Raw genomic sequence first — 15,111 nt, forward strand, 5'->3', positions numbered from 1 at the left:
CTTCATTAGACAGGCGTGTTTTTATGTCATTGTTGTTTTTTCTCTGCCCCACACTATAATAACCTAAAGAGGATGAGTCTATAGCCTATCCTCCAGTTGGAAACACAATGGCCAAATCCTACAACACAAGTCCAATCTATCACCAAGAGAACTGCTGTCCTTACCTGTTTCTCTCTCCTCCCTGCAGAGGCTGACACAGTGTCATGGCCTTTGTGTTCATCCACTAAACAGAGCAAACAAACACAACTTAGATCCGTACGACAAAATATCTCCAGAGGCTTCTCATGTTGGGTGCAGATCCTCTCCTGTAGCTGGCCTGTGGCATCAACCACCTTGTGCTTTCGCCCAGGGTTGACGTCATTGTGAGCTTTGTAGTGAGTTTCACAGTAAGACAACAGACAATCCAGACAGGACTTCACCGCTTTGAGTTTTCTCCCAGTGCAGACGTCACACTCCACATCTCCAGGTCCAGCAGTACATGCAACAGGAGCAGCAGTTTGGATTCTGGTCTTCTTGATCTGTTCCACAAGTTCAGCAAAAATATTATTTTTGTTCAAAACGGGTCTTGGGCTGAACGTCTGTCTGCACTGGGGGCAGCTGTAGACTCCCTTCTGATCTTCCCGATCCCAGCAGCTCGTAATGCAGCCCATACAGTAACTGTGTCCACAATTAGTAGTCACTGGATCCCTAAGAAGATCCAAACAAATCGAACATGTAAAAAGTTCGAGGTTACTTGGAGCCGCTTCTGCCATTTTTCGTTTGTGCTGTGTAACGCTTCACAGGTGTTCACGAAGTTTCGTTTCGCCTGAAATCGGTGCGGAACTTTGAAACAACTTCCTGGTTGGGTGGGCGTGTTCGTCCAAATCGTCACTGATGTCGTATATTAGAACTAGTGTAGTTGTAAAACTGATTAAGAAGACAGCTGCAAGGGCACACGGCAGAACTTATGGAAACCCGGAGTATCATGTATTTGTAACTGTAACTACAGCATAGCTATCAAGGGCTGGGATTAGAGTACTAAGAGGGCCATATAGCCATATAGCATATTGTATGTTATATGTAAACACCCCACCCCCTGTGTACATGTTCTCACTATGTGTATTGTTTTTGTATTTATTGTGATTTTTGAATGTATTGTTATTCATGTATGTATGTAAGTTAATCTACTGGATGACCTTAATTTCCCTCTGGATCAATAGTATCTATCAAGTATCTATCTATCTATCTATAGTGGCGATTCAGCAACAACCACTAGAGCAGGGGTTCCTCAACCTTTTCTACTCCAAGGCCCACCTATTCGTATTGTAACAGGGTTGGGCCCAACAGACACCCCGCTTATTGGAGATCATCTATATTCAGTTCTAATTAATAAGCGATTGTTATGCGTCACAAAGAGCAACATCAGCACCTGCTACAAGTGGGAGCCTAGAAATGAATACAAGAACATCTAACTCTAGATATTGCAGAATCAGAATGATATTGTGCATCAGAAAACAGCATAAAACCACACAGAGCATTTTTAGTCAAAAGGGATTTATTATCCAAAAGAGTTTAGATACAAAGGAATTTATTTGCAGTAGGCATATCCTAGGCCTATTTGTGCACAGCAAACAAGCAAGTAAATAAAACCAGAATAGACCCAAAAGATAGCATGCACTCAAAACAAGTGATGAATCATGAAAAAAAGACCACTCAGCTAGGCCTAATTAAAATAGGTGTTGCTTCAGACATGCAAACACATAGGTTAAAATAATGTTCAAATAAATAAGTTCAAATAGGTCAAAATAATGATTCAAATAATTCAAATAATGATTAAAATCTGTTGCTGCAATCTATTATCAACATTAATACTGTAGCAGCAAGCTTTCCTGGGGAGTGGTTAGAGATGGTAGCTTCCCACAGAAAGCATGTCCTCTTGTAGAATACCGCTCCGACGATTACCCACAGAAACAGTGACGTGCGGTGAGGTTCGTGGCTGGGTTAGGGTTAGTGTGTGTGTGTGTGTGTGTGTGTGTGTGTGTGTGTGTGTGTGTGTCAGTGACGTGCGGTGAGGTTCGTGGCTGGTGAGGCACTGCCTTTTTCAGAGTCAGATTTGCAAATACATAAACCCAACAGAGTGTCTAAAATCGCTATTCAATTGGCAGCTTGCACATTGACTACTGGTTGTTTTTCATATCAGCATTCTATACACAGGTATACAGCTGGCATCTGCTAGTTTGTGATGAACTCGTGTTCATATGTGTGGATTTGCACTCATGAATATGAACTCGTAAATATGAACTCTTTCATACGAAGTTGCACAAGCACCCTGAGGGTTTCTACCCTTTCCCATTATAATGTTAAGAGTTAAATTGAAGAGACTTTAACATCAGCTAGATAAGCAGCAATCATTTCATGCAAATTGAACTCTTCCAATTAAATCGTTTAGGTTATTAAGTTTCTTTAGCTAGCGAATTAGCTAGCGTAGCAACTGGATAACCAGGTAAAACAACTTTAGCTGCAATTTAAGTTTAATTTCTCAAAATCAGCTCACCAATAAATAGCAGTCTTGGGTTCAAAGTGATCACAACGACGTGTGTGATGTTAAATGGCTTCACATAGGCATCAAACAATCCTAAGAGAAATGATAGGAAATCAACTGAGCTGCAGAACTATACATCCAGAACCAAATTTATTGAAAGACTGTTCACACACACACACACACACACACACACACACACCCACACACACACACACACACACACACACACACACACACACACACACACACACACACACACCACACACACACACACACACACACGATGGGAAATCAACTGAGCTGCAGAACTATACATCCAAAACCAAATGTATTGAAAGACTGTTCAGACACACACACACACACACACACACACAAACACGCACACGCACACACACACACACACACACACGATGGGAAATCAACTGAGCTGCAGAACTATACATCCAAAACCAAATGTATTGAAAGACTGTTCACACTCACGCACACACACGCACACACACACAGAAGCTGTCTAGAGCTGTCTAGAGACACACACACACACATCTACCTCTGAGCAGGACAGGTATATAAGGATTTACACATACACACACACACCCCTAAGGACAGGTATTTAAGGATTGTGTATTCAAACACATAAATACACACACACACAGACACACACACATCTCCCTCTCCCTGGAATGTGTATTCTTTACTCTGCATGTGGGTGTCATCCTTCCTTTGGATATCCAATCAGATTCCTTGCAAGGACTTGAGCCTCATCCAATCAGCTCCTGCATTCACCTCCACACCATCAGGACACTGATATCTCTCAGAACACATCAGAACAACTTTTAAACCATCCGTTTACTTGTCTACTTCTACTGCAACACATGAGGCTGCATTCATCTAATTCTTTACATCATTTCTAAACACCTCACCGACTGATTCAATTCAATCGTTCTGTATTCTGTTTGACAATCCAGAATACACAATGGAATACACAGTCTCCAAATGTCTATCTAATCTATCATCTTTGGCCGAATCTCGATTCTTCCCCTTGCCCCTTTTGCTTTGTCTTTGTCTTTGTCTTAACCCTAGCACTTGCAAGTGAAAGGGCCAAGGGCTGAGATCTTTCCCCTATGAAATGAGACGCCACTCGGTTTCGGTTACGTCATGCGTGACTGTATGAGCTATGAAACTAGCGATTTTAAAAAAGTCTAATGAAGAACATGGTTGCAAATATATATGTATACAGCTGTGTAGAGCACGAAACAAGACTGTCGTAATTTTTAAATTAATTATAAGCCAAAAATACTTACAAGTAGTGTATGTAGCATCTAGCTGGCAAGCTACCATATAAGCCAATGGAGTGGTGGTATAAGCGCTAATTGTATCCTAAAACTACCGTTTGAAAGCTTCAGTTAAGACCTACGATGCTATGCATCGTTCGTGTAGCACATTTCAGATCAAACCGAGTCATTATAAACATATAAAAAGTTGTGTAGATAGCTTTATTCATGTAAAATATTCCTCGCTTCAAGCAGCCATGTTTTTTTGAAAATTCCCGAACTGGTTTCGCAATGTGCTCTGGGATAGCCCTTGGAGGAGCAAGTGAGTTCTCAAATCATCTTAAAAATAAGGGGTACATAGCACTCAATCTTACCCCTTAATCTTGATCAAATTGGGTATTGAGACACCACTAGCTCTCACATGAACGCGCAATTTCAAGGGTAAGGGGGAAGATAAGGGGTAAGGGGAAGTATTGAGATTGGGCCTTTCTCAGCAAAAGCATGTTATAGTTCAACATAGTTACCACGATTAGAATAACTTGAACTCTCATCGTTACCATGAAAATGCCAGTTCCTGCTTGGCTAGGAAGCAGGTTGCATTAATGAGGTCTTTTAAATCTCTCGGTTTTCCTTTACCTTTAGCATTGTGGACGCTAACCTTTAATCTCCTCTGTTCGTCCAAAGCCAAATCTATTCTTGAGATTCCAAAAGGCAATCAAAGCTGTTTGGTTTTTGAATGTCCTGACCTTTCATGTTTGCCTCGGCTTCTTGGCAAGATTTTTCAAGCCACGAAATCCTGATTCAGTCCAGACATTGTTACACGTTGAGAAGATAAGACAGGGAAAGCAGTAAAGGCTGTTTCTTGTAGCACAGCCACACAGTCAGTCTTTTCTGGAGTAGAAGTGTAGAAGGAGAGCAACGGCAGAACCAGCATAAACCCGACAGGTGTGCTCTTGCTCGCCCCCTTCAGTGAGGCAGAGGTACTGTGTCTCACCTCCGCGCTTCTTCAATGCGTTTGGAGCTCCGCTCAAGAAGACTAAATAGGTTCTACGAGCGATTGCGCAATCTTAGGTGAGGCACTGCCTCCCCTACTTGCTTTCTCTCGTCTGTTTGAACAGAACATGCTAAATTCAGCAATTTTTTCATAAAAATGCTCGAAATGATTGGAATCATGCAGAAATGACACCCATACCACAGATAAGTAGAGAAATATGAATATTTATTTATTTCAAAAAAAAATTGTCTGCACTGCCTCCCCTGACTGCACGTCCCTGAGACACATTTCATTGGGGGTGAATTGTTGGATGAATAGTTTCATTAAGATTTACAGTCATGGTACATAATATTGTGATTGTCATTTAAAACCAGATATCAGAACATGTTTGCAATAACAGAGGGACTAAACACTTGGGAGAGTGAGGTTATGCAACACAGAGCTCATCTAAACCTTTCACACACAATGTCTTATGTCTGCTGTGGTGATACTGCATGTGTTACAGCAGAGGTCTAGAGGTAGAGATATTGTAATAGCTGGGGTCCTGAGATGGGGGAATGGCTTCAGTCGGTTGTTGTCCCCAAGATCAAAGATTGCTAAGCCCAGCTGCTGTATCCTTATGTGTGAGTGATGTGTTAAATTATGTGATGTGTGAGATGTATGTGCTTACAGCATCTAGACATGTCAGTCACAGCAGCTTCACTGATGATCCAGCATGATCAAGCCCAAACCCAGGGTAGAGTGTGTGAGTGAATGTGGTCTGGACTCTGTGCAGGAGGGTCATTGTGTCAGAGATGCTGTAGAAGGCCAGAGTTCCTGCCCTGTGATCCACATACACTCCTATTCTGGAGCTGGCCACTAGAGGGAGTTCAGTCTCTTTATTATTGTGATAGAAAAAGGAGTATCTGCTGCTGCCGAGGAGGAACAGACTCCAGGACTGATCATTACATCCAAACACACACTCATTCCCTCCTCTCCTGCTGATGCTTTTATATGAGACTGATATATAAACCCTCTCCCCACTCCACTCAAACTCCCAGTAGCAGCGTCCAGACACACCCTCTCTACACAGCACCTGACACCTATCAAATCTCTCTGGATGATCAGAATATGACTTGACCTCAAGTCTCCACTCCCCCCTCCTGTTCCCCTCAGACAGATGGAGCTTCCTGTATGCTGTGTTTGGATCCAGTGTGAAGTGACAGGAGTCTGATGGAGGAGAAGACAGGACACACTTAGGTATTTAGCGTACCTATGTCAGTTATTGGACAGTGTCAAACATCATCCATTCTGTTAAACAATCAAAATGCTAAGTTTAACAATGGATTAACACACACATGCATACAAACACCCAGACACACGCGCACACACACACACACACACACACACACACACACACACGCACACAAACACACACCCAGACACAAACACAGACAAACACTCATACACACCCAGATGCACACTCACCCAGACTAACACTAACACACACCCAGACACACACACATATATAAACACACAAACATACAGACACACACGCACACATGTATGCACACACATACACACCCAGTCATTCACACATACACACCTAGACACACGCACACGCATACACACCCAGACACACAAACATAAACATACACAAACACAGATACACACACATACGCATTCACACCCACACTCACACAAACACACCCCGACACACACACACACACACACACACAGACACAGACACACACACGCATACACTCACAGACACACGCTAACACACATACACACCCAGACACACACACACACACACACACATACACACCCAGACACACAGAGACACACACACGCATACATGCCGTGACACACACACACACACACATATACACACTTCCACTCAGAATGCCATTTTAGGACACGCACACAGGGTGGAGGTACATAGACTTTGCATGGGGTGGGGGGACACACGACTCAAAGGCCAAACACGTGGAACTGCTCCTTATCAGCGGTTATAGGAATGATGCATGATGGTCTGGAAAAGACACTGTATCCTCTCCCCATGAACTATAACAGCCATGATGAAATGTTGAACTGCTTAAACATGTAGGTCCATGTGATTGTAACTGAAGCTTGACTTGTGATTTGGAATAAAGTAAACTGTATAAAATGTGTTTCTGTCAAACTCACATTGTAGGAAATCCTCTCTGGTTGTAGGTTCAATAGGCAAAACAGCCTGGACTTTAGTCACTATTGAGAGAGAAAGAATCATATTAGAAACAACACTGACTGGTGTAAATGTCAACATTACATCAACCTTCTGTTTTTATGAAGGCAGTACATTTGTGTTCTCTTGTTGAGGGACATTATGAGTCTCCAGCGTCTTCAACCTTAAGACAAGTAAACATGGAGACACCTGTAGAGTATCTTAGCTTCACTGAGCCAAACTATTCATAAGCATCACCGTTCTCCCTCTCTAGCTCTACGACACCCACCCTGTACGTGCTCCTCTTAAAGGAGACGCACCATTTTACAACACGTTCTTGCCATGTGAATAAAATGCCAAAAAAATATTTGAATGGCTGGCGGACTCGGTTCACGCTCGGTTACTACTCTGTCGGACGCGGGCCGGGCTCGGACTAGGGATGCAAATGATTAATCGACTTTAGATTAATTGTCGATTAAGAGGTTGCTCGATCAAAATGTATTAATCACGATTAATCGCTAGAGGGCGCTAGCGCGAGAGACCGGTTGAAAACAAATGTTCTCTGTGTAATGCGGTATTGAAATACAATAGTTCCACTAGCTCACTCAGTTATCATTTGAACACCGTGCATGCTGCTGTCCTGCATGGCACCACCAGTTCACCTGGTCAACCTAAAATCACAGCTACACTGTATTATACCTTCTCTCGCTTACTGCCGCGAGTTATGGCTTATAGTCTTAAAACTCAGGTTAGCTAATCGCTCGTTAGCGGGATAGCTCACTGAGACTTCATAGAGTTAGCTACCTAGCTCGTTAGCGGGCTAGCTCACCTTGCTATGAATGTGAATGTCTACTCCCGCGCTAACGTGTGCCCGCGAGTTTGGCTCATGAGAGTTAGTAAGTAAGTAAGTAAGAGTTGAGTTGGCTATTTAGCTTGATAGCGGACTAGCTCACTCAGGCTTAATGATTAGATACCTAGCTCGTTAGCGGGCTAGCTTACCTTTGCCTGATGGCTTGTCATTAAGAATGTAACTACTCTATCCCTCACTACCGTGAGCGCGAGTTAAACTTCAGAGAGTTGTGTTGGCTATTTAGCTTGTAATAGCCTAGATGCAGTTTCTTCATAATCTATAGGCTCAATAATATTCTGTTTGGCTCTATTTAATTTCTTCTATTCTTTTTTGTTTTATGTCTGTTTCAAATGCAAGAACTGAGCCAGTCCATAATTTATTTCTTTTTTTTTAAATTAATGAATGGATTTTGTTATACCATAAAAAAAACTTTTCTGCTTTCTTTTCCTAATGCATAATTACTTGAGGAATGTATAATAGAATATAATAGAATTATCATAATGTAATGTAATATAATAATAATAGGGCCTATTTTTAAAGGCCCTATTGAAGCACTGAAACTCAGGTGAAAAACGCCGCTTATCAATTAATCGAAAGTCGATCGATAAGATTATCAACTAATGATTAATGAATTAATCGATAATTTGCATCCCTAGCTCGGACAGAAAAATTCGGCCCTATCCATGCTCTATCACACACACACACTACCAGCTTAAAGTAATGTAGTGGGAGATTTTCAGCCTCATAGGAGATGGACAAGGGAGAATGATGATATGAAATATGATAAACAACCAGTAGACAATTTGCAATTTGCCAATTGAATGGTGATTTAACAGGTTGCTGGTGCTAACACCTTTGGCTAAAACAACACGGCGACTCAACTGTCTATTATTCTATTTTGGTCGGGGATTTTAAAGCAAAACCAGTTCCAAACAACAGAGGTGCCCCTTTCTTCATAACTAATTCATCCTCCCGCTCTTGAGCAACATACATTTTTGGGTTTCGCTCATCCTGGATTGTTAATGTTTTCCTCTAAAGTAAACCTGCCTCCTAACTGCAGCTGCCTACCACTACATGCGCGCAACAAGTGCATGCGACGTGCGCTCAAAAAAATAGGCCCACATATTAACATAGATTCTTTTATTCGTAAGAACCCATAAAGGTTAGATTAAAATAAAAAAAGATGAAGCTACTTAGTACTATCACTCAGTTGAAATTTGGAATAAAAAAATATTAATGCCAAATTCGATGAATAAATAAATTATGAATAAATCGCGATATCCATGATATTGCAAAATCCATATCATGGCGTGGCAAAATCGCGGTTATTACTATCAAACCGGTATATCGCCCACTCCTAGTGTGCACAACCAGCTTAAAGTAATGTAGTGGGAGATTTTCAGCCTCATAGGAGATGGACAAGGGAGGTTGTGATGGGTGAACAGAGATGGTGCCGAAGAGATGACTTGATTCTGCCACAGTACCCTTACCTGTGGGGGTGGAGGAGGGTCCTCGCATACGTGGGGTCGGGTTACGGCTCCCACCGACCCCGTACATGACTTCCTCCGTGACGTCCTTGCCGCCCTGGTTGGGGTCTCGGATACGGAACTTGGAGGACAATGATGTCGAGAGAGACAGAGCCCATCACTAAAGCACCAGGAACTACAAGAGACCCTCCCACTGTATTCATTATGCAATCTGTCTGACCCCTGACTTTGACATTCAAGAGCATTTCACTGAAGCTCCTCATTCCGAGCGGCTCGTATCCAACACTAATATAAAGACCTCTTCCCCAACAAACCCCGTATGAGAGCGGTAACGAGCTCTTTCTGGTAGAGTGACTCAGATACTCACTCTTTTCTTCTCCATCTTGGCAGGTGGAGGTTGCTGTGGTGTAGGCACTATTATGGGATGTGAGGGGGCGTACACAGGCTGTCCTGGATAGTACGAGGGAGCTGGACACAGAGGAGTCACAGAGTCATGTTTCCACACAGGGAACAAGCGTGAGCACACACTGAAGGGCAGGGTTTGAATCAGGTCTGGGCAATTCACCAACACTTACCAATGCAGTAATATCATAGCCTATATCTTACCTACCACAGTGTAGGGTACGTCAGGAAGTCAAAATAGAAATTCCTACAAATTTCATAACACTGAGTGTAGATGTCCTTAAAACAGAGATTTGCCACAGACTCTTTTGTGAAGCCATTTCTTAAAAGTGGTTTTTTGAAACTTGATTAATCCATAACAATTTATCTTGTAGTCGGCATTACCAATGTAAATCTCTAAAATTATCATCATAACGTAATTTCCTGACTATTTACCACGGTACACACCCAGACACACACATATAGACACACACGCATATGCACACTACTATACACCCAGACACACAACTACACACCCAGACACACACACACACACACACACACACACACACACACACACAAACACCCAGACACACACACACACACACACAGACACACACACACACACACACATATGCACACAACTACACACCCAGACACTCTCATACACACACCCAGACACACACACATACAGACACACACGCACACGCATACACACCCAGACACACACACACACACACATACACACACACACATATACACCCAGACACACACACACACACACACAGACACAGACACACACACACACACACACAAATACACACCCAGACACTCTCATACACACATACAGACACACACGCACACGCATACACACCCAGACACACACACACACACAGACACACAGACACAGATACACACCCAGACACACACACATATACACACACACACACACACACACATACCGCGTCACACACACATACAAACACACACACACACATACACACACACACACAACCAGACACACACACACGCATACACTCACACGCGCACACACGCACACGCACCCGCACACGCATACACACCAAGAAACACACACACACACAACCACACACCAAGACAGACACACATACCCAGACACACACACACACACACACACACACGCATACACACACACACACACACACACACACACACCAAGACAGACACACACACACACACGCCATGACACACACACACACACGCCATGACACACACACACAAACACACATACATACACACTTCCACTTGGAATGCCATTTTAGGACACGTACACAGAGTGGAGGTACATACACTTTGCATTGGGAGGGGGGGGGGGGGGGGGACACGAAACAAAGACCAAACACGTGGAACTGCTCAGCGGTTATAGGAATAATGCATGATGGTCTGGAAAAGACATGGTTTCCTCTCCAAAGAACCGAAACAGCCATAATAAAATGTTGAACTGCTTAAACATGTAGGTCCATGTGATTGCTACTGAAACTTGACTTGTGATTTGGAATAAAGTAAACTGTATAAAATGTGTTTCTGTCAAACTCACATTGTAGGAAATCCTCTCTGGTTGTAGGTTCAGGAGGCAAAACAGCCTGGACTTTAGTCACTATTGAGAGAGAAAGAATCATATTGGAAACAGCACTGACTGGTGTAAATGTCAACATTACATCAACCTTAGGTTTTTATGAAGGCAGCATATTTGTGTTCTCTTGTTGAGGAACATTATGAGTCTCCAGCGTCTTCAAACTTAAGACAAGTAAACATGGAGACACCTGTAGAGTATCTCAGCTTCACTGACATACAAAGGGTATGTTACAAATAAGTGACATTGAGATATACAGGTTCCTGACGTTCACCATGACATTTAGCTTATCAGTACAATCCAGAGGGAGAGTTTAGTAAGTAACTATGTAAACATATGCAAATAATGTGATTTACCTGATGCAGATATCTTCATGACTTCCTCCTTGCAGAAATTCTCCAGCTGCGTCTTTAGAGAGGAGACAGATTTCTTCACAGCCCCAAAAGAGAGGCCTTGGTTCACAGAGATGCAGGAGAAGTCTTTAGACTCAGGTGTCTCACTGACCGACTGGAAAGTCTAAATAAAGAAACACAAAGATAGAAAGAAAGAGAGAGAGGAGGAAGATATGATAGAGATGGAGAGAAAGAGAGAGACAGAATAGCTACATTCTCAAAATAAAGCATCCACGTATAAGTAAGTTTAAATTCAGTTGATACAGTTGATGTCAACAGTTACCTTGAGGAAATGGATGTGATCCTCTGTGTGTGAAAGCTGCTCCAGCTCAGCATCTCTCCTCTTCAGCTCAGCAATCTCCTGCTCCAGTCGCTTCAGGAGTCCTTCAACCCGACTCACCTCAGCCTTCTCCTGATCTCTGATCAGCTCTTTCACCTCAGAGCGCCTTGTCTCAATGGAGCGGATCATCTCAGTAAAGCTCCTCTCACTGTCCTCCACTGCTGCCTTTGCAGAGCTCTGTTAGGAGACACACAAAGAGGAGGGGTCCATCTAAAGCAGCCCACTCACTCAGCTCCTCCACAGGTGTGAAAAATGAACCAGATTTAGTGAATCTAGACTCTGTGTAAAGGGGGCCTTAGCTTCTTCCATGGGAAGTGGCTCAGCATTACAGACTCCTGTCTGGCTGTCTGGAGGAGAGAGGCCTGATTGAGCCTGAAATGGCTCCTCCAGCAGCCAGCTGTTGTCCTCCTCTCCTCTGGTCAGTACTCACCTTGAGAGTCTCCACAGCTTTCCTCAGCTCCTGCAGCTCCTTCTCTCTCTCCTGGATTCTCTGCTGGATTTTACTCTGGGTCTGCCCGAAGTGTGTCTATGTTGAAGGAATACATCACATCCACAACAAACAGTTATGGAGGTATCATAATATTATCATTGTCTGATAGCATTCCTGCAAGTACAAGCTGTTTAAGCTACTGACCCTGACTGAGAGGTGATCTGTAGGGTTGCTAAATAGCCTATTGGTGAGACGCTGTTTCATTACAAGGCTTGAGAATAACACAAGAAGTTTTGTCTTTGTGGAGCAAAACCGTGAACTATACATGCAGCAAATCTCTGTTTAATCGTATTGATAGTTTCTCTTGTGGAGTTGATAGTGATGTCCAACACACCCTCACTGAGTGGCCTGTGACCTCTAGGCAGTAGATAACCATGTAATGTAACCATGTCATTCAGTCATAGTGCCAACCACCCAGGACTCTACAAAATGCCATTTCAGCTCCCTAATCACTGGGCTCATCTGAGAGGACTGGGCAGCAATACTGCAGGCAGAAACCATGATGTGCCCATCTTAATATAAGTTACTGTCAAATAAGAGAAGTTTACAAAATGCCCACAAACAAAACACATTAAATGGTCATTTAGGCCTTACATGTTGCATGATTTAGATTCAGGTTGTATGTAACAGAACATTCATTGTCGGATTTCAGTTTTTTAAATGTTATAGCTATTAGAAATGAATAAGGCTATGTGTTTTAATTCCTGTATGAGTATGCTGGCAGTCTGAAGTTAACCATCTGGTTTTACAACTTCATTAGACAGGCGTGTTTTTATGTCATTGTTGTTTTTTCTCTGCCCCACACTATAATAACCTAAAGAGGATGAGTTTATAGCCTATCCTCCAGTTGGAAACACAATGGCCAAATCCTACAACACAAGTCCAATCTATCACCAAGAGAACTCCTGTCCTTACCTGTTTCTCTCTCCTCCCTGCAGAGGCTGACACAGTGTCATGGCCTTTGTGTTCATCCACCAGACAGAGCAAACAAACACAACTTAGATCCGTACGACAAAATATCTCCAGAGGCTTCTCATGTTGGGTGCAGATCCTCTCCTGTAGCTGGCCTGTGGCATCAACCACCTTGTGCTTTCGCCCAGGGTTGACGTCATTGTGAGCTTTGTAGTGAGTTTCACAGTAAGACAACAGACAATCCAGACAGGACTTCACCGCTTTGAGTTTTCTCCCAGTGCAGACGTCGCACTCCACATCTCCAGGTCCGGCAGTACACGGAACAGGAGCAGCAGCTTGGATTCTGGTCTTCTTGATCTGTTCCACAAGTTCAGCAACAATATTATTTTTGTTCAAAACGGGTCTTGGGGTGAACGTCTGTCTGCACTGGGGGCAGCTGTAGACTCCCTTCTGATCTTCCCGATCCCAGCAGCTCGTAATGCAGCCCATACAGTAACTGTGTCCACAATTAGTAGTCACTGGATCCCTAAGAAGATCCAAACAAATTGGACATGTACAAAGTTCGTAGTTACTTTGAGCCGCCTCTGCCATTTCTCGTTTGTGCTGTGCCACGCTTCACAGGTTTCCACGGAGTTTCGTTTCGCCTGAAATCGGTGCGGAACTTTGAAACAACTTCCTGGTTGGGTGGGCGTGTTCGTCCAAATCGTCATTGATGTCGTGTATTAGAACTAGTGTAGTTCTAAAACTGATCTTTTTTTCACGTAATAAGTTTCAATAACTCCATACCGACATTCAAGGAGCAAAGATGAGACGTCGTTGTGTGGTGGAACTGGTAGAAAATCGTTAACAACAACAATCGCTGGAAATATTGAAACTTACTACGTGTAAAAAAGACTAGAATGTTTCGAGTCTCAAGCCTATAAAGTTGCACTGGGTGCCTTTAAGAAGACAACTGGAAGAGCACACGGCAGAACTTATGGAAACCCGGAGTATTATTTATTTGTAACTGTAACTGTAACTACAGCATCGCTATCCAGGGTTGGGAGCAGAGTACTAAGAGCGCCATATAGCATATTGTATACATGTTATATGTAAACACCCCACCCCCTGTGTACATGTTCTCCCTATGTGTATTGTTTTTGTTTTTGTATTTATTGTGATTTTTGTATTGATTGTGATTTAAGTATGTATGTAAGTTAAGCTACTGGATGACCTTAAATTCCCTCGGGATCTATAAAGTATCCATCTATCTATCTATCTATCTATCTAGAGTGGCGATTCAGCAACAACCACTAGAGGGGTTCCTCAACCTTTTCTACTCCAAGGCTCACCTATTCGTATTGTAACAGGGTGGGGCCCAACAGACACCCCGCTTGTTGGAGATCATCTATATTCAGTTCTAATTAATAAGCGATTGATTAATAGACACATTCTAATTAATAAGCGAGTGTTATGCGTCACAAAGAGCAACATCAGCACCTGCTACAAGTGGGAGCCTAGAAATGAATACAAGAACATCTAACTCTAGATATTGCACTATCAAAATTATATTGAGCCTCAGAAAACAACATAAAACCACACAGAGCATTTTTAGTCAAAGGGGATTTATTATCCAAAAGAGTTTTGAAACAAAGGAATTTATTTGCAGTAGGCCTAGCCTAGGCCTATTTTGTGCA

The 15,111-nt window shown here is 42.8% G+C and overlaps 1 protein-coding gene across 1 annotated transcript in view; it reads right to left on the bottom strand.

Annotated features, from left to right (window-relative positions):
* Positions 1–14,026, bottom strand: part of LOC308382494 (uncharacterized protein) — a gene marked incomplete at both ends in the record, with an annotated part of 19,222 nt that extends 5,196 nt beyond the window's left edge. The window contains 7 exons of the mRNA XM_080860902.1: positions 165–764; positions 5,490–5,995; positions 11,266–11,325; positions 11,658–11,817; positions 11,977–12,210; positions 12,464–12,559; positions 13,439–14,026. Coding sequence (XP_080717028.1) covers positions 165–764; positions 5,490–5,995; positions 11,266–11,325; positions 11,658–11,817; positions 11,977–12,210; positions 12,464–12,559; positions 13,439–14,026 — 2,244 coding nt within the window. The remainder of the gene's footprint in view (positions 1–164; positions 765–5,489; positions 5,996–11,265; positions 11,326–11,657; positions 11,818–11,976; positions 12,211–12,463; positions 12,560–13,438) is intronic.
* Between the last annotated feature and the right edge of the window lie 1,085 nt (positions 14,027–15,111).

This window comes from Sprattus sprattus (genome assembly GCF_963457725.1).
Source record: "Sprattus sprattus genome assembly, contig: scaffold_90, whole genome shotgun sequence".
Classification (NCBI taxonomy): Eukaryota; Metazoa; Chordata; class Actinopteri; order Clupeiformes; family Clupeidae; genus Sprattus; species Sprattus sprattus.